This window comes from Tribolium madens, unplaced genomic scaffold, assembly GCF_015345945.1.
Source record: "Tribolium madens isolate multiple individuals breed KSU strain unplaced genomic scaffold, Tmad_KSU_1.1 Scaffold_91;HRSCAF=231;Tcas5.2_LG7, whole genome shotgun sequence".
NCBI classification, from domain to species: Eukaryota; Metazoa; Arthropoda; class Insecta; order Coleoptera; family Tenebrionidae; genus Tribolium; species Tribolium madens.
The window spans coordinates 13117099-13136661 of record NW_025401063.1 but is presented as its reverse complement, the minus strand read 5'-3'; the positions used below and the strand labels follow the sequence as shown (position 1 = coordinate 13136661).

The window sequence follows — 19563 nt, the reverse complement described above, 5'->3', positions numbered from 1 at the left end:
ATAATAGAAGAAATTGGACATTGCCATAAAGTAGATATAATGTGTATGGTTCCATGAACACTAACAATACGTCGTAAATCACAATTTCTCGTCTGAATCTTAATGACCACCATCTGGTGTGATCAAAAATCAAAATCGACACACCGTCACTTTTTATTCACTCGTGTCTGACATTGCACTTGTCCGAATTTCGTCATCGCCTCCAACAATAAATCATAATTAACGAATTTTGAAAAGAACCATTATCATGGTAGCCGCTTCTAATAATACAGACTGTACCAATGTAAACTCATGTATTGAATGGTAATCCAAATGGTGGTGACAGAATTTGATGGATGACTCTTGTTAACTTTCACGAAGCCATCAACAAAAAAAAACTTGACTTCTAATCCAAGTCTTAAGAAGGTAATTAAAACGGCCAATCGATTGGACGAATCCCGCTACCGACTGTCAACAGACGTCACCAATAATAATTTTGAGATTGACCCATTTTGAAATGATTTATAACGACAATTTAAATATTTATAAGCACGAAGGTTATGGAAATGTGGTCTTGTTCATCCAAACCATTTCGACGTGAGTCAACACGCCCTGCGGTAATTGCAAGGGTGGGGCATTGTTTTTGCTATTAGATTAATCAGATTTTTTTATTAATTGGATAGCGTAATTATAATCATTGATACAAACTGAGTATTTGGGGTAATTCTTACCAAGTCTTGTGATTGACAGAGTAAGATTCTTCGTAAATCGATATGACTCCAGCATTATTGCGTTTACTAAAACAATATTCATATAAGGCAAACTATAATGGGTCGAAAAAAACTCGTATAATATAGATCTGTATCAGATGTCGAGTCATTGGACACATGTTTTAAAATTATCATTCTTCCGCTGACGAGATAAGACTTCTGAACTACAATTGCCCGATGATCATCTAAATTATATTGTCATTAGCAACTTTAATAAGCCAAAAATCCTAACTTAATTTCAATATGTCAACAGTAATTCAGGTCAAAAACTTGCGAACTAAGAAAATAATTGGGGGGCATCAAGAGGATGACACAGAACCGGACAAGATGAAGCAACACGTTTCGTCAAAATCCTTCTTCAGTGTCCTCACTTGCCGATGCTTATCACTAGACAAATTATTACAAACATGTCAGTATTAAGCAATTACCAGTCACAGGAAGTCATAAAAACTCTTTCACATCTTTATTGTGGATTATGAAGTGTTTCAATAAAATGTGTCAATTATCGGCTTGTTAGCTTGTCAATTTTGATCGATTTGATGAATCGATCGCCTAAAATTTGGTCTAGGAGCAATTCATCAGTTGGAGGAGGCAAGATAATTTCATGTTTTTGGAAGACAAGATGCAACTTGTTTTTCGTTCAAGGCCAACTTTGATATGTTTCCATTTTTCTATTTCGTAACTCGTTCTGCTGGTCCAAAAAAGGGAGCCGAAACATGGCCTTGCTGATCAAATTTTACTGAATCGGGCGTGAGTGCGCACCTAACGTGTGAAAATCGAAATAATCAGGATCAGATAAGAATAAATTTACTACGAAACGTGACTTACATGAATGAGTAAGATGAATGATAAGGAGAGTTATTTACTTATAAATTCAGTCGTGTTATAGGTATACCTACAATTAAATCATCAAAGAATTTTAGTATTAAAAATCAGATTCAAGAAGATTTATTATTCATAGTTTATTTTTTAGAGTAACAAAATTGAAGGACGTGAGAAGATGTAAGAGTAACATTGTGAAAAATTATGGAAGAGTGTAGTAGGAGTGCTGAATATGCTATACCGATTAAGAAATGATACAAATAAAATGAAAAATTTTGCACAAATGAACATGCATATTTTGAAACAATTAATATTTTTGTTGATATGTATATCGCGGCAAAACATTTTCAGAAATACCCCTCTGATGAATAACCCTGAATATTCTTTTAAAATTAATTGTTTAAATACGTAGTTTGACACGGTTTTACATTTTTAAACAGAAACTGTTGAAATTTGAAACGCAGAACTTTTGGCAGCAGATTCCTAACACCTCTATAAATATATTACATTAAAATCTGGTTTAAAAAATTGTTAATATTTTTACGAGTGCGATGAAGTTGAAAAGGTTAAAATGATATAAAATTACTACTTACCTTATGTTTTTTTTGAAAAAATAATATACAAGTTATGAATTTAAAAATTGAATTAACTGTTCTTAGGAACGCAAGGACAAAACTTATAATTAATTGAAAAAAATTCAATAGAAATATGTACTCGTACTTACAATAAATAAATATTGTTTTTAGAATAGCGTATGCAAGATAGATTTTAGTTATTAAATCAAAATGCGAAAAGATGACTGAAACTTGCGAATAATAAATGAACATCACCTATCATTTCTACATTTTTTTTAAGCATTTGCGCACCCAAACTCAAACCTACACCAAAAGAACACGGACAATAACTAATGATCCGAAAACCGACACAGTAAAGCTTTTACTTCTTTCATTATCTTGATAAAAATCTTAATTAACTTTATCAATTAACATCCAAATTTGCTTTGCACGTGAACTTTAACTTGTGTTAAGGCATCTTGGATCAGAACATGAAGTGTTAGTACATGCAACTGATTACAAGTGAAATCAATTTAAAAATTACGTGATGCTCCTAGGGAGATGAGTGATAACCGAGTCTTGCGATAAGCATCTCGTGTTGTTCATCAAACGCTATGACTTGCGCCTACACGTATCCTCAGACCGATAATTAGTACCTTCTCCAATAGTGCTCGTCTTTCTGCCAACCACGTCCAAATCTGATTTATGGCTCAGACAAACTGTAAATAATATTGCGAAATCGGTCCATCGCATCGCAAGAATTAATTACTATTAAGAGATGCGCTGATTGAGATTCAATCAGACAGTAACAGGGTCTAAAAACGGCCAAAACAGGTGCACGATTAATCAAATTGTTGGCTTTACGCAAAGCGTTTGGCCGTCATTAATCTCAAGTTGAAGAAGCGATCCAAATTACATTTCTGAGAAAAAGTTGCATGATCATAACTCACGGTGGTTAAGATTCAATTTGCTCGATTAATTTCGGAGGCTGTAATTTCGATCAGAAAATTGCGTAAATCGAATGGTGCGAGACGTTTAAATTGATGTGAAATCGTAATATGAGTTTATGGGGCTGGGGTTATTTACAGCCGGTCGGAAGGTCAGCTTTTCTGAAGATTTACGTGGACGTAGGCATGTATGTTCATGTCAGTTGTGATAATAAATCGATGGTAGGAAAGGATTAGTTTGTTATAAAACAGATGGATTCGTTCTGGAAATGCGAAGTTGAGTGTACAGACATTTTCTATATACAGGATGTTTCAGAACTTGCGCCCCAAAGTAAAATGTCAAGTGCCGGCCTCGCCGGCGGCAATAGGTCACAAAAAAATGTAACCGAAGAAGTAACTTTGGTTTGCATAAGAAAGTTGTAAGACCACCAATTTCAGAAAGGCACTTCAGGGTGTTATTGAGAAATTATACCCTCTTCTAGGTTTCAAAATAATACCAATTTGCCTAAAAGTTTCAAAAAATAGTTGGTTTACTGTAATTTTGACATTTATTAGTTTCCTGAAATGTATTGACTTAACACGCTGTTTTCTGGAATTCTAGATTTCGAGTATATTTTCTTCGCTGAATACGAACATAATTAAAGTCACTAACTAGATTAGTAGTCACTAGTAATCTAGTGACTTTAGGCATAATAAGACAAAAAAGTCGTTGATAACCTTTCAAAATTCTATCTCCAAAAATTATGGAAATTTTCGATAAACCGACAATTTCTGTAATACTTTTTTGTGTTTTCTTTGGAAGCATTTAGTGGACTGGACTGTTGGTGGCCGATGTGTTTTTTTAATAGGTAATATAATTTTAACATGACGTAACTCTTTTTCTCTCGAGATATAGGAACTAAATTTTAATGTTTTCTTATGTCTACAGACAACTCATTAACACGGAAAAAAAGATTCAAGAGCCATATTCGACGCTCACTCCACAAATAATTAGGGACTCTAAAGTGAGCCTAATAAAGAGAAAAAGGGCAGAATTGTGTTCTCAAGTGAATGCTGAATGCTATTTTTTTGTAGTAACTAATAAAAATACAAAGACTCTTCTGGAGTGTTTATTGAAAAAGCAACAAAAGGGTTATAGTAAACTTATGTGATTGAAAGAAAGCAATAATAAATTACAGTGAAATGTAGGTATATTTTGAGGTTAGAATTTCTTCACTGGACAAAAATACCTTGGGACATCTACAATTTTAATATTAAACTGGGGTACGATTTTATATTTTTCTGGTTAACTTTCTTTTGCTTCTTTATTTCAAAAAGCAATAATGCATTAGTTCTCAAGCTTTATAATTCATACATCGGCTTGTTAATCTATATCAGATCGAAGAGAAAGTTAAGAAAGAACAATGCTTTTGAAGAAAATACCTAAGAGATTTAAAGAAGTCGGTTTAAAAATTTTTGGGAATCGAGTTTTAAAACTCTCCCGACGTTCTTATGTAAGTAAAAGGAGTAAAAGTTACTTCTTTAGCTTCACTTTTTGGTGACCTATTGCCGCCGGCACTTGACATTTTTTTTCTGGGGCGTGAGTGCTGAAACACCCTGTGCATACATATTCAAAATAAATAAAAACTCTGACGCATTTTCTTCCAGAAGCAAAAATGATGCAATTTGTATTTGCAATTATTACCCTTTTCTACAGCCATCAAAAAAAAGGTATGATATTTTTACTATATTACTTGTATATAACTTCTAATCTGTAATTATGCAAATGTAGAATGGTAACAGATGCATCCTTTAAAATATTATAAACAACTTACTTATAAACAAGTTGTCTGCATAAAGATTAAATAAAATATGTTTGAATGCAAAAATGTTTTGCTACAATATTAATTAGCAATATTAATGATAATAGGAAGATGACATCAAATAATAACATAATTTTACTTGCAAATAAGTTATAAATATTATGGTTAAATCAAAACCATCACATTTTTTCGAGAAATAAATATGATGAGACTCGTGCGCTAAGTTGTATGGGTATAATAATAAGAAAAGTCTTTCGTAGACACGTTTTAAACTCTCATAAATGAGGATTTGTTAAAATATAAATACTTTTTTGTAGACTTTTCTGACAAAATTAGTAATTGAATAGTTCCAAACATTTAATTACAACACTATTATTTTAGAAAATCTACACACAAAAAGAATTGTTGTAAATTGTAGTCAGTGTTGTCAATAGATTTTTTGTCTCGAACATTAATAGTCACCGTCTATTTATTATACAATATTAAATACACGTCATGTATTGTTTTTAAGTACATGTGTGCAATAAGAATAGCAAAAATACATATACTCGTATTTCCACTAGACTTTCTTTTGACATATCGTTTTCTCGATAAACAAATCATTGTAATTATAAAGCTGACTGCTCTTTCTGCAATTATAAAGAGTGATCTTCGATTATCGTCTGTGTCACTTCCAATTAAAAAAAGATCACAGTTGGCAGACATCGTTGTCTGTTTGTAAATCCCTGATAAGTAATAATTATCAGAGCTATTACAGACCATTACACGCTCTGTAGTAATTAATGCGATTCTATCAGATAATAATTAGTTTACGGATAGTTGTTTCCTGTCAGTGGTATTAAAGGATAATTTACGACCCTCAGTCCTCGTATTGTATCGACTGAACTCTCTTAATCAATATTTTATTGTATTAGTCCAGTCCACTAACAAGTCTTTGAAGTAATTTATAATCTAAATCTATATGCAAATTCTAAAATAAGAAAATGCTGTTGATTATTATTTATATGTCTTGATAAAATTAACATACTCACTTTAATACAGCAATTTTATTCCCTATCGCACAGCGCGCTTGACGTATGTGCAAAAGAATTGGATAATAATTAATAAGAGTAACTAGGAAAATGGCGTGATTTTCCAAGTGGTTACATACAAGGATAAACTTCTATTATAAGACTAATGTAACCCTAAGCTGGGCTTTCTACCGCTGAATTTATGTAGCAGGCAATACCATATTAATAAATTTAATTCAAACCAGCTTTTATTCTTTGATTTATAAAGGAATCCGTGCCAAAGCGATCGTTAATAAATTTATGCTTTCAGTTATGAATGGGGAAAGTGGGTGGTAATCGCTCCAAGTATCACTGAAACATTTCGCATTACGTTATGACAATTACATGCTTTCACGGACGTTTTTATGATCGTTTTTAATAAATTGTTGGACTTTTGAGTGTGTGCCGAGGTTTATATCTTGTCTTATGTATCTTTAACATGTGATAAAATGCATAATAATATAATAACTTGAATTTAAAATGTTTACTTTTTTATTGGGTGCTCTTAAATATACATAAAATCAAAGTGATTTACAATGCTAACACAAGCTTTTACTAAAAAGGAAAAAGGAACATTTATTTTAATGTAAGAGTACTTCAGAGATGCGTTTAAATTACCCTTTAATTATATAACGGTTTAGGTGAAAGGAAGTAATTCATTTTTGCAGTTTTTTTCTACTTTTGATGTTTTTTAGAGCTAGGTACCATTCTTCTCATAACATATTACGTTACATCGACTTATAAGAAAAATGGATAATACCTATTTTGTGATTAAGGAAACAGTATATTACAGTAATTTTTTGAGTGTACAAACTTTATTAAACTAACAATCAAAAGTTCCTTAAAAATGAAAGCAAATGTATTTAATTCGGTATAAGTATTTAGCATATAATATTTAAAAAATATAAGGTTAAAAAAAGACGTAAACAATGAAGTAAACATGTGAACATATGAGCTTCGAAGATACAAGTACCTAAGTAGCTTTCTGTTCAATATTTTCCTCTAATGAGGGTGTTAGAAGGTGTAGTCTTTGACCTCAAAAAAGTTACTAAAGTGGTATCTACCTATATTTTTTATTCAAAGGTAGTATCGAGAGATCAAGATAATTTGTAATCGAGTCATCCTTGAATCCGAAAACGTATGTCTGTGAAACGTCAAATAAAATGTCAAGTCGAAAGGTAAAATAGCATAAAAAAATTATAATTTTTAATAACGAAATTTATGATTTACTTCCAAAAAAGAACGGTCTTAATTCTTATTATTATACGTCGGCGACTTATTTTAGGCCCATTTTACCGCTTTACCTTTCGACTTGTCATCTTATTTGTCAGTTAGTTCAAAAACAGACATACGTTTTCGGATCCAAAGATGACTCGATTATAAATTATCTTGATCGCTCTATAGAAATATGTATAACTATTAAGTTTAAAAATGTTAATTTTACCTAAATGTTTGAAATGTTTTTTTAATTTCATGGTATTTTTTAAACTGTAAGATATTTCTTAACACTTACCTTTGTTATTTTGTTTTTTTATTTTTTTATATACAGGGTGATTCACGAGGAATAATGAGCCTGACCAAATTCTCGATGCAACTAACATTACATTTGTCGCAAAGCAACTTGCGAAAAGTAATGGTGGTTGCATCGAGAATTTGGTCAGGCTCATTATTCCTCGTGAATCTCCATATACTTGTGTGCATATAATCACAGCAGGAAGTTACAACAATATTTGTACGTTTCCTAGTTAAGTCGAAATTATTGCTTTTTATAATGTTTCTATAACTTATAAATTGAATAGCTTTAGTATTCAATCTGTATTAATAAAAAGAATTTGAAGGTACATATTTAAAAAATACTTCACTTTATTAATTTTAGCCAAAAGAAGCCATAGTAATTTAAAATTAGCTTTGCTGCTTTTACAGTTTCAGTGTAGGTACCATTTTTTTTTCATTATCCAGAAAACCAGTAAGAAACATCGTGCAAAGGCTGCCGTGCCGTGTAATTTAATTAAAAAATCAATTACAGTATGTTTACAAGGTAGGGAGCGTGACAAGCAATGTCGTCATAAATATCGTCTTTAATGGGGTGATTTTTATGTGCTTCCATTGTATTGTCAGTTACGATTATTCGCGGAGCGTTCACTACTTCTCATTCTTTACGATCTTACAGTATTGAAGTCTCCTCCTAAAATTCTCCAGATGTTTTTGCTTCAATGAATGGAGTTGGTGGAAGCATGCTAATTTGACGGAATTTTGTAATTAACTGTGTGGGAATCTTTTAAAGGATTAAGACAGTGGCTTGTATTGTATTAAAGAAATCCGAACATTTATGATGACTACTGTAGGAGCAATGATTAGATAGGAGAATTCTAGAATGTCAATAGTGACAGCTTTATCTTGATCTATAAGCAACATAACATTTATATTTCCTGTGACGGCATGTGAAACCAAAAATTTCACATAACGTGCGACGTCTATCTCACGCATTAATTTACAAGTAAAATGCAATAAATGCATGATTTACGTCGACTGATCCTATAATAAATTTCGCACCATATGATGTCATTATCATCCTCATCAGTCAGCGGCTTCTGGTCGTCATATATGATTAATAAAGTGCATAATGAAGGTGGTAAACCTAACAAATCATAGTGATTCCAAAAAATGTCAACATCAACAATTATTGTATGCAATAAAGAATTCTTATAGAGTGCACGATATAAAATCTCTGGGTGCAGCCATGGGCGTGCTGTTACGAAAACAGGTGAAATAAATCTGCAGTAGCCTTCTCTCACTTCTCGCCATTGACTTGTGACTGGTTTTAGGTTGTCTGGAGAGGTTGTGTCGTGGACACAATTTGGGGAGGGCGGCCAATAGTGCCGGTGAAAGTGCAACTCGATGACTTCTGCCTAATTAGTTTCACGTACCCCACTGTTCTTTGTTTTATTAATAATATTAACGGTGTGCAGCTTAGTGGGTATGTGGGTGACTTGGTCACATGGGCGATATGGACGCACGATCCCTAACTACAATCATCAATTTTTTTCATATTTCTGCGTCATTTCGAAATGAGATCACTTGAGCCAATAACTTTTGTTGTAAAAAAATATCTTCTGAGTAGGGTGTCAAGAATGGTGTTTCAAAAATATAATAGGTACACCAAAAAATTAATAAATTAATAATTTTACGAGAATAAATTTATGATTTGCTTCTAAATTTTATAAATACAGTTATTTTCGGAACGAAAAATTTGGAAACACTTTTTAATTTTGCTGTTGCGTGTACTTTAATTTTAGTTTTCTTTGTTTTTTATTTTTTTATTCTCCGTATTTTATTTTTTAAATTATCTTCACTCTTACAACCATATTTAGTTATGATGTTATGATGTACCTTTGCTCTTTAGTCCTGGAGCAAAGTATTGTTGGGACTTCTTGCTTTCCAGTTTTTTTAGAAGCTCTATGCCAAATTCGTCAAATTTTAAGCGGCTTAATCAAATTTTTTTCTAGAAGTCAAAGGTTTTATTCACGATACTCTTTGTCACTTTTGTAAATGTTTTGTTTATTTAGGTATACTTTTCATTTTTGGACTCGAGTTTGTAAGAGTTAAAAAAGTTTGAGTTATTTGATTAACCTAAATAATAATCCTTCATTTTATTTTTAACTAGAGGCTTTGCATGTCATTTATTTCATGGTGATCCATAATCGGCCTTGTTTTCTCTTGGTCCGATGGGAGTCTTGCGTGTCCGCCGTACGTCAAATCTCCTGCCCCCCATGTGTATTCTATAATAAGAGCTAATGTTAATTTAATAACAAAGTGTAGTTTAAAACTACCAAAAAATGATTGATGGTGCCCCGTATAAATCATCCGCGGGTAGTCCCCGCTTGAGAAATGCGTGACCGTTGCGAATCTGGTCCATATTGACATTTATTGTTTATGACGCGTGTTTGCCATACATTGTGTTGGACATTTTCATGTTGTTGCAACGTTAAATGGTCACTACACGTCGTAAATTAAAGCGCTGCGGTTACAGTGGGCGGACTATGTACTTTACACGGCGGTCTTTTAAGTGTTATTATTGTCCTTTGGTTCAGGAAACGACCGAGCGTTTTTTCTTCTACCGCTAAACTAATATTGGAACAGCATTTACTGAACTGTTAATTATTGCTTGGACATTCTTGGGCGTATTGTGTAAGAGAGTCTTAAGCGATAGATTATTTCCATTGACTATGCTTCATAAGTGGATTTGTTTGTCTTTAAAACTATGGAAAAAGAAGACAAAAAGATGATCTTAAAAGAATGGATAGATTTTATCATGGCATTTATTATTGAAAAGTTATGACCTATCAAAATCTTACTAGAAAAATTTAACTCAAATCATTAATTTATTGTTTTGAGTGAAATAAATAATAGGTAACACTGTCCAATAACTTTTTACTTTGTATTCTTCTATATACAAAAAGGGTGTACATTATCTTTTTTTATTCGGTGAGTGCGAAGCCTGATAGGTATACCTATACGAAAAAGTAAAACCGACAGACAAAAAACCTGAATCCAACAGAAATAATTATTTTTGTTACAAGTACCTAAAATACATACGAATTGTAGCTGTTTCCGGACGAGGCGAAGCTCCCAAAGAGCAAATTTACACGGCCTCTTATTAATTCAAAAAAATTTGCCATCATACCAAATTGACTTTTTCGTCAGGAAAAACTGTTGTTGGGGACTAAGAACCTAAAATAACCATTTTTCGTCCTATTATATTGAGTGCGAAAAGAACTCATTTTAGGGGCTCAACTGAGTTCCTAAAGCAACTATTTTCAGGAGCGTATACAAAAAAAGCTAATTTTTGTATACTCTCCCGAAAACAGTTGTTTTCATTTGAGTCGTCCTTTTTCCGGATTAAAAAATAAAATTGGTAACTATGGTGGCGAAATTTTTTGAATTAATAAGAGGTGTGAATTTGTGTTTTGGGAGCTTTAACAAAAAAAATGTTGTTTGTATCAAGTACCTAAAACGTTTTTGCGGACTCATCTGCTATTCCAGATTCGGTTTCACCTCGTCCGGAAACAGCAACGATTCGTTCGCAAAAACTGGGTTTTAGGTACTTGTAACAATTTCAGAAGCGTATACAAAAAAAAACATTTTCAGAACTTCATAGGCGATTAAAAAATATTTCCTTAAATAAAAATTTCAACGTATTTCAAATTTGCATAATACAGCGCTCTAAAAAACATAAAATACATCTAAAAAAGGATTTTGGTGTTGAACAGTGTATTTATTCAAACTAATATTTTTTCTCTCAATTCTTTCAAGTTGCGTCGTTTGCATTAATAACCTAAGGAAAAAAATGAGCAAACTTTCCACAAATACCTAAACAAAATCTCCAAAAAATAGTTTTTCACACTGACAACATTTTATATAGGTAAACAAGCGACATGATTGTAAACTATTTAGAAACTTTGTTTATAAAGAAATTAATTTCTTCAATTAATCTTTGACACATTTTTTAACGGTAAATATTTAGGATTTATACGATTACTTACAATATACAAATAAACAGTCAGGTAGCCAGCTAATTATAAACAATTGTATACTAATCAACGTGGTAACAGAAATATACTCAAGATTCAGGAAAATTGTGAGATGATATTTCTGAGCAGTTTGAAATGCTGATGCAATTAGGCCACTAAGTATGCCTACTTATATTTTGTTTATTTTAAATGTATTTAAAGACATTATTCTTGTTATATGCAGTGTAGCAATTATATTTTTAATAATTTATAAGTGAGTACAATATTTCATCTTACTCTTACATAATCTCTATGAAATGAAGATATATTAAACATACCAGTTATGATCTTCCTTACCTACATCTTGTCCGATTGAATTTCCACATAATGTTTTAATCGTAGAACAAAATTTGTTTTATGATTTATGCACTTATAACGCATGCAAGTTTAATGCAACAAATACCTACAACAAATTATTTTAATAATGTAGATTTTAAGCAAGTGTTGGCTTTCAAAATCGAAATGTTGTTTGCAGTTGTAGTGCGAATCTATGTAATTTGTTTTGTATAAACGCATATAAAGTTGTTTCTTGAATCGGTAACCTGGGGGAACTTACATTCTAAGCATCTAGTAAACTTTTATGTCTAGTTGGAAGAATTTTGATAGCAAATAAAATTACTTGAAGCGACTACCTTAGTTGAAAGCAAATGTGCTTTGACATCGCATCACATACTAAACTTCCGACTAAATATGGTCACTCAAAGTCATCGGTAGGATGTAAAATTACGCTACATTTGCTGTACTTAGATAAATTAGAGTGTGTTTTGTTTATTAGAATAGCAGGAAGATTAAGTCAAGACTTATAGCTTCAGATGGCATTCATCGAAGTTGACCAAAAGTCTTAATATAGAAAACTGTAATAAACTAATGAATTAAATGTATAAAACATGAGAGTTTATAATTTACTTAGTTTTTATTTTGTCTCATAATAAATCTCTGATTACACGGAACGTTCAAATGTTCCTGGAACAAAACTTTACGCTTGGGAATCATAATGAAAATTTAAACGTACCTATATTATTAAAATTAGCATTTTTTATAGTTATAATTTCCTGTTGAAATAAGCTTGACAGAAATTAAACAATTACCTAGTTTGGAGATTGTGAGAAAAAATTTGACCCAGAGGTTTTTTTAAATGAGATGAAGTCGGTTAAAAATATAGAAACAAAACAATAAAAATCTCTTAAGTTATTAAAATTACTAATTAGGTTGACTAATACATAGTATAATTCTTTTATTTTTGCAATTTTAAGACCTTCCACAAGAATAGTCTTTTGATAAAGGACCGTCTCAACCGCAGTTTTTTTCAAGAACAAAAAGCATCCGTTCGAGTCGAGTCTGCTTAAAATCGTGTGTCAAAATAATTTATCGCCGTGTTATTATCGAGTTCATCCATAAATTTCAGTGAGTGATTAATGGGAGTACAATTCTGTGGCGTTTTTTTCTTGTTCTAGTGTTGTGATTATTTTAGTTTCCCGATTAAGATAATTCGTAAATAATAAATCTATCAGAGCTCGGATTAAAGTATCAAAACTGTTCTTTTCTCATAACTTTATAACTCGAATGGTCTCACAATCCAGACTTTAACCATAAATTCTAATACGTGATTAATGACTCCAATCATCTTGTCGCTTTTTGCTCTTCTTCTTACACTAGAATAATTTTTTACGTGATTGAGTCGTGTTCGAGATGGTGTGTTAATAAACCCATACACCTGTTACTTGGCTGTGACTTATGTTTATGGGTTGGGTCATGGGTCAATTGCTTCGAACCAGCCGCTTTCTAATCTCCGGTAAAAAACGAGCTGTAATTTCAATTCATTTGCTGGAGTTGAAGGGTTCGCAATAAGGAATTGCAATGCATGTGTTATTATTTTTATACTGGTTATCTTGGGTTTTGTTGTGAAAGAAAGTAAAATTGCATTTTAATTGTTGCAGGAGCTCTTGGAACAACTTTTTAAACTCTTCGACCAGGACCGTGACCAGTGTCTACTTCAAGAAAACTGGATTGAATTCCTCAAACAAAGACTCACGTATGACCATTAATTTAAATTACGAAAAAAAAATCATGACAATATCCTTTTGCAGAGATGAAAAGCAGATAGATTTCGCAGAACAACTCGAGAGTGTTGCCTTTTGTCTTTGCGGCGACGAACCCATCCATTTGGAGCAGTTTAATCAAATTTTTAATGCTAAAGGCGTAAGTTAATAGGAGTATTATATAGTGATTCAAAATGAGATACTAAAATCCTATGTACCTCTATGAAGTGACTAAAATACACAACATTGCAATTTATGTTTGATTTATGTTGAGTTTCGTTTTGAAAGACTGTAATTGATTTAAAATCTTCTATTGAATACCTTTTATTTCAGATCGTAGACAAGTTATTTAGGTTAATAGATCGAGACAATTCAGGAATAATAATCTCCGAAAATATTATGGAATTCCTGGCGACTATTACAAACACGAGGTAAGTCTCGTAGGGTCAAAAGTCCTAAAGTTTTTGAGGCTAATACAAATATGCATAAATCTCGTGTATAAATTTTCTTTATTATCTGCATTATTGTGAGTTACATGCAATAACACTGTCGTAAATATGCACTTTCTAGGCCTCGAACGGGGTTCGATAAAGGCAGTTTAGACCGATTAGAGCAATTATTCAGGCAGACTGTAGGCAACGAGAAAGAAATTAAGAGAGAGGACTTCAAGAAAATCGTCATTTCGAAAAATGTAGGTTCTGCGTGATAAAAAAATTGTTTGTAAGTTTTATCTTGTAGCCTTTTTTTACCGAGCGAGTGTTCCAAATCTTCGACACGGACAATTCCGGTTCAATATCTCTGCAGGAGTTTTTGGACGCGATGCACCAATTCGCCGGCAAATCTCCTGATGATAAAATACGGTTTCTGTTCAAAGTTTATGATCTGGATGGTTCGTGCCGATTCTGTGTTACTTTTTAATATGCAACATTATTTTTAGGCGACGGTTTAATACAACATAAAGAACTCCAACATGTTATGAGAGCCTGTATGGAAGAAAATGGAATGCAATTCAGCGAGGAGCAAATCGACGACTTGACGGTGGCGATGTTCGAAGATGCCGACACTAACAACAGGGGGGCCATCACTTATGAAGCTCTCAAAAACCAGCTGGAAAAGCACGGGGGGCTGTTAGAGAATCTATCAATCAGGTAAAACGCGCATGCAACCTCGCCAAATGTTCTCACTGTAAATTAGCTCTCCGATTTAGACAAAATTAATTTCTTAAAAATAATTATAATTAAATATTTAGAATCAAAACACATCTAAAATTTTTAGAAATATTAATGTTGACTTGCAGTTTACTTTGTGGATTAATATCCATATACCAACTGTGTGCTTGTTTTTCAGTATTGATCGATGGCTGGTACCACCCAACACTCAGAATCCGCCAGATTCACTTCTGAGAAAGCTCATGGCAATGAAACCTTATCAATTAACTAAACCTTACGTAAAAAACAATTACGTTTATTTGATATTTTTAGCAGCATTTTTGATAGTAAACGCAGCTCTTTTCATTTCTCGTGCGATAGAATACAGAGACAAAAACTGGTACACGATATTTGCAAGAGCTTGTGGTAGGTAATAACAACGAATCTTAATAATCCTTTTATTGATTTTACTGATACAAAGGTCAGTGCCTCAACTTCAACTGCATGTTTGTCTTGGTTCTAATGTTGAGGCAATGTATCACATTTTTGCGAACAAGAGGATACAGCTCGATGTTACCCCTCGATCAACACATCTACTTTCATAAACTCACTGGGATGTTCATTTTTGGTTACAGTGTTTTACACACGATTATGCACGTGTGTAATTTTAGTTTAGTCGTGGTTGATAGCCCTATAAACGTCAAAAATCTCACCGTAAATGAGTGGTTGTTCACTAACAAGCCACAAATATTTGGTTTAGTCCCAGGTTTAGCAAATCCGACTGGTTTTGCTCTGCTATTTATTCTTCTGATTATGTTTATTTGTTCGCAAGCTTTCGTACGAAGAGGAGGCTGTTTTGAGGTAAGTGTGATATTGTGACACTAAAGATGGCAATATTTTAGCACAATTAGGTGTTTTACTGGACACATCTATTGTATGTACCATTTTGGATATTGGTAATACTTCACGGGCCGAATTTCTGGAAGTGGTTTATTCTTCCGGGTTGTATATATGCAATTGAACGTATAATGAGGCTAGTTTCGATGAAAAGTGAGAGGGGCAAAACTTACATAAGTTCAGGGCTACTTCTACCATCTAAAGTAACTCATTTGGTGATTAAAAGACCTCTTCAATTTGATTTTCATCCAGGAGATTATGTTTTTGTCAATATACCAGCAATCGCCAAATACGAATGGCATCCCTTTACTATTAGCAGTGCTCCTGAACAAGAAGGTAAGAATTTGAACCAAATTGCATGTTAGTAGTAAAGAAAATAGATTACATGTGGCTCCATATTCGTGGTGTGGGCCAATGGACAAACCGTCTCTATGAGTACTTTGAAAAAGAACAAGAAAAGCTCCACAATGGTGATATCCCACCACATAATCCTCCGAATGCAAAAAAGAGGTTATCTAATGGAAGTATCGATAATAACAACCAAAATCCATTAAAGAAAATTCAAGCAACCATCACTAGAACTCTGTCAAATCGCGATTCAAGTCGAAAACCCGGAGTCCAACTAGTGGGTTTCTCCAATGAGACTTTCCAAGACGACAGTAATAAAAAGCCAACCGAGAGCGATTTTAATAGAGCTTCTTGTAGTAATACTGATTTGACAGCTTATTCACCTAGACCTAAAAAAGTGACATCGGATAAAAAGCTTCATCGGCTTCTCTTCACAGAGAAAGCACCACTGGAAAAATCTTTGTCGATGCCAGACATTCAGACGAAAGCCAAGAAAAGAGAGCGGCTTCTTGTGTAAGTTGAACCTATTTGACTCGATGTTATTTGTTTATATTTTATTACATTGTTCTGTGTTGTGAATGAATAAATTGTTTTAGTTTGAAGGAATACATGCGTTCTGAATCTGAGAAAAGTTTCGACGAGTGTCAGATTCGTCGGGCACGCCTCCAATCTTTAGGCCTCGCATATTTAAGTCCTCAGAATAAGTCTCTAGCTCAAAGTTTCCGTTATATGCGTAATAAACCAACTATAATAGCTTTCAAAACTCCCAGTTTGGAAAACTGCGAGCAACGTGATTCTAGCAGCTCTTTAGGCTCTGTTGGTAAGTGTTTTAACGTCGATCGATTTAAATGTAAGGGTTTTTTAAAGGACGTCAAGTTAGCGCTCTTAGTTTTTCCTCTTCACCTGAAAAACAAGCCGAGGAAGGCAGAGCAGGTTTCCGTACCGATTTCTCTCCCGGAACTGTTCCCTTGAAACCAATGAATTATCCTGTAGGAAAACCTTTAGAGGTAATTGAGTTTACTTGCGGTGCTTTTGGTGATTTATTGGTGACTTTTGGTTAGTAGCCTATTTTTGAGAAAGCGACGCCTCATGATAGTGATGAGGAACTTAGGGAACGCATTTTGCGCGATCTGCCGGTGGGGGCTGGGACCGAGGTGACGTTGTGTGACGGCTTGTGTGCTTTTCTAACAGTTAATTTTTGTGACTAACACTATGTAATCCTAACTCAATTGTAAATTTAATCACCAAACTAATTTTATTATCGTTAGATCTATCTGGATGGCCCTTACGGAGCCCCTTCAAGTCATATATTCCGCGCACAGCATGCCGTTTTGATAGCGACGGGTATTGGAGTCACACCTTTTGCTTCAATCCTCCAATCCATTATGCACAGATATTGGAAAGCAAGGCACTGTTGTCCCCGGTGCAAATTTTCATGGGCTAGCGAAATTCCACCCACGGTTATGAATTTGAGAAAAGTAAAACTAAGACATTGATTGCGCCAATTATGAATTTGCCAATTTTATAGGTTGACTTTTTCTGGATTAATCGAAATCAACGTTCATTCGAATGGTTTGTTAATTTATTGTCTCAGTTAGAAATAGAACAAGCTGAACTTGGCGGTGCTATGGAACGTTTCTTAGAGATGCACATGTATATAACTAGTGCCTTACAAAAAACGGATATGAAAGCAGTGGGTCTGCAATTAGCTTTGGATCTGCTTCATGAAAAAGTACATTTAGTAATTTGGGCTGTTGTCAAATATAGTTTAAATGTTATTGTAGGAAAAAAGAGACTTAATAACTGGATTGAAGACTAGAACTAATGCGGGCCGTCCTAACTGGGACAAAGTTTTCAAGCAAATTCAAGATCAGAAGAAAGGTAAAGTAACTGTCTTCTATTGTGGTCCTCCACAACTCGCTAGAATTATTAGAGTAAAATGTGATCAATATGGATTTAGCTTTCGGAAAGAAGTATTTTAATGCCGTTTGTATATTGTAATCTTTAATTTGTACTATAGTTATTTATATTATTTATTTCTGTTGTACATTAGGACCTTTACTTACTCTTATATTAATTTTAACACTCGTGTGTACCCCACAGTCAGTTTTTAAAGGTAATGGGTCTTTTTATAACTATTTATCTTTTTAGTGTAAGTGTATTGTTTGTATAGTAAATATTAAATGTAATACAATAAAATATATTTATTTCCATTTTTGAATCCGTGTTTTATTCTTTTCTTTTACCTACGAGATTACTACTATTACATATACAACCATTAATACACGTAAAGCTTGTATAGAATTAATACAGTTTAAAGTGTTTTAGACTGACTTCAAATTTCAAAAATCATTTTTATTTTGTATTGAATGTTAAAGATTGCTTGTTTGGTGAAACTTTAGGGTCTGGAGCAAATAATAAGTCGCCTGATCGTTGCTGATCAGCCGGAAGTGCCTACTTGGAAAAGTATGAGTAGATAAACAATAAGTCGAGCAATAAGTTCTTATCGTCTAGTAAAGTAGATTTTTATCTACGGTTTATATTCAACACTAAGGCGACCATAATTACAACGTCGTAATTATACAGGATGCACCAGAACTCGCGTCCCAGAGAAAAATTTCAAGTAAGATACCAGGAACATGAAAAAAATGTTTAAAAAATTCTATCTGTCAAAAAATTTTGACATTTGACATTTTTTTTATGTTTATTTAATGATACTGATGATCTTGTATACGTTTTTTTTTTACAATTATTTAGTAAAGGTACACAAATTTTGCCAATAAAAGCCACAAATAACATTGAACAAAGTTATAATTTACGATACAGCTTCCTGGTTTTCTTTTCTGTAACCTGTAAAAAAAAACTAGGAAAATTCTTTTTCTAACAGAAATAAATAGAGTCAAAGTACAAAATTTAAACCCTCATAACTTCGAAATTTTTATAATAAAATTTTTTTAACATTTTTTCCATGTTCCTAGTATCTTATCTTAAATGGCATTTTTCTCTGGGCCGCGAGTTCTGGCGCATCCTGTATGTCAGTGTGTGCATTAGCAGGCACAAGCCAATTTCTTGGGTTTTTTAACTCAAGTCGTGCAAAAAATAGTATATACACTCTCGAGAGAATTGCTATGATTCCTATGGCGCTTTTATAGCCCTCAGACTTCGCCCTCTGGCTGTTTATAGTTTACATTTACGGCACCTCAGGAAAAATCGTGCATTTGTCTCCTTTTATGTACAGGCTGATTCACATAACTTTACGACCCTGACGAACTTTAAATGCAACACATTATACATTATTCATCTATAACTTGATACTCTTAGTTATGTTTAATTAGCATGAAATCCAGACACCCCTAACATCAATGACAATTATAATTGACAATTCGTTTTTGTAAAATTTCAAAAATTTTTGTTGATTAAAAATGTATTCTAATGACGAAAGGGTCAACATGATATTGATTTATGTATAGTAAGTGTTAGAAGAGTGTAGTAGCAGCCGAAAATTTATACCGGCGCGGCGGCGGCGTCGGTATCCGACGTATGAAATTTTTAGACAATTTTAGACTACATCAAAAACTATTAAAATATTTCAAGTATTTTAGACAAAAAAAAAAAAATCCGGCCCTGACCTATTTCCT

At 33.1% G+C, this 19563-nt stretch overlaps 1 protein-coding gene across 6 annotated transcripts in view; it reads left to right on the top strand.

Annotated features, from left to right (window-relative positions):
• Nucleotides 1–18146, top strand: part of LOC123011437 (NADPH oxidase 5) — a 69272-nt gene extending 51126 nt beyond the window's left edge. Inside the window, exons 1-17 of one of the 6 annotated variants that reach the window (XM_044408860.1) lie at nucleotides 12849–12897; nucleotides 13431–13525; nucleotides 13581–13692; nucleotides 13866–13963; nucleotides 14103–14223; nucleotides 14271–14421; nucleotides 14470–14680; nucleotides 14880–15106; nucleotides 15162–15541; nucleotides 15592–15913; nucleotides 15958–16438; nucleotides 16522–16745; nucleotides 16793–16932; nucleotides 16990–17079; nucleotides 17194–17403; nucleotides 17454–17657; nucleotides 17710–18146. In XM_044408860.1, coding sequence (XP_044264795.1) covers nucleotides 13932–13963; nucleotides 14103–14223; nucleotides 14271–14421; nucleotides 14470–14680; nucleotides 14880–15106; nucleotides 15162–15541; nucleotides 15592–15913; nucleotides 15958–16438; nucleotides 16522–16745; nucleotides 16793–16932; nucleotides 16990–17079; nucleotides 17194–17403; nucleotides 17454–17657; nucleotides 17710–17907 — 2991 coding nt within the window. In that variant the 5' untranslated portion in view covers nucleotides 12849–12897; nucleotides 13431–13525; nucleotides 13581–13692; nucleotides 13866–13931 and the 3' untranslated portion in view covers nucleotides 17908–18146. Of the gene's footprint in view, nucleotides 1–12848; nucleotides 12898–13430; nucleotides 13526–13580; nucleotides 13693–13865; nucleotides 13964–14102; nucleotides 14224–14270; nucleotides 14422–14469; nucleotides 14681–14879; nucleotides 15107–15161; nucleotides 15542–15591; nucleotides 15914–15957; nucleotides 16439–16521; nucleotides 16746–16792; nucleotides 16933–16986; nucleotides 17140–17193; nucleotides 17404–17453; nucleotides 17659–17709 lie in introns of those variants that run through there. The other 5 variants (XM_044408858.1, XM_044408859.1, XM_044408861.1 and 2 more) reach the window with 5 other exon arrangements.
• The last annotated feature ends 1417 nt before the right edge of the window (nucleotides 18147–19563 follow it).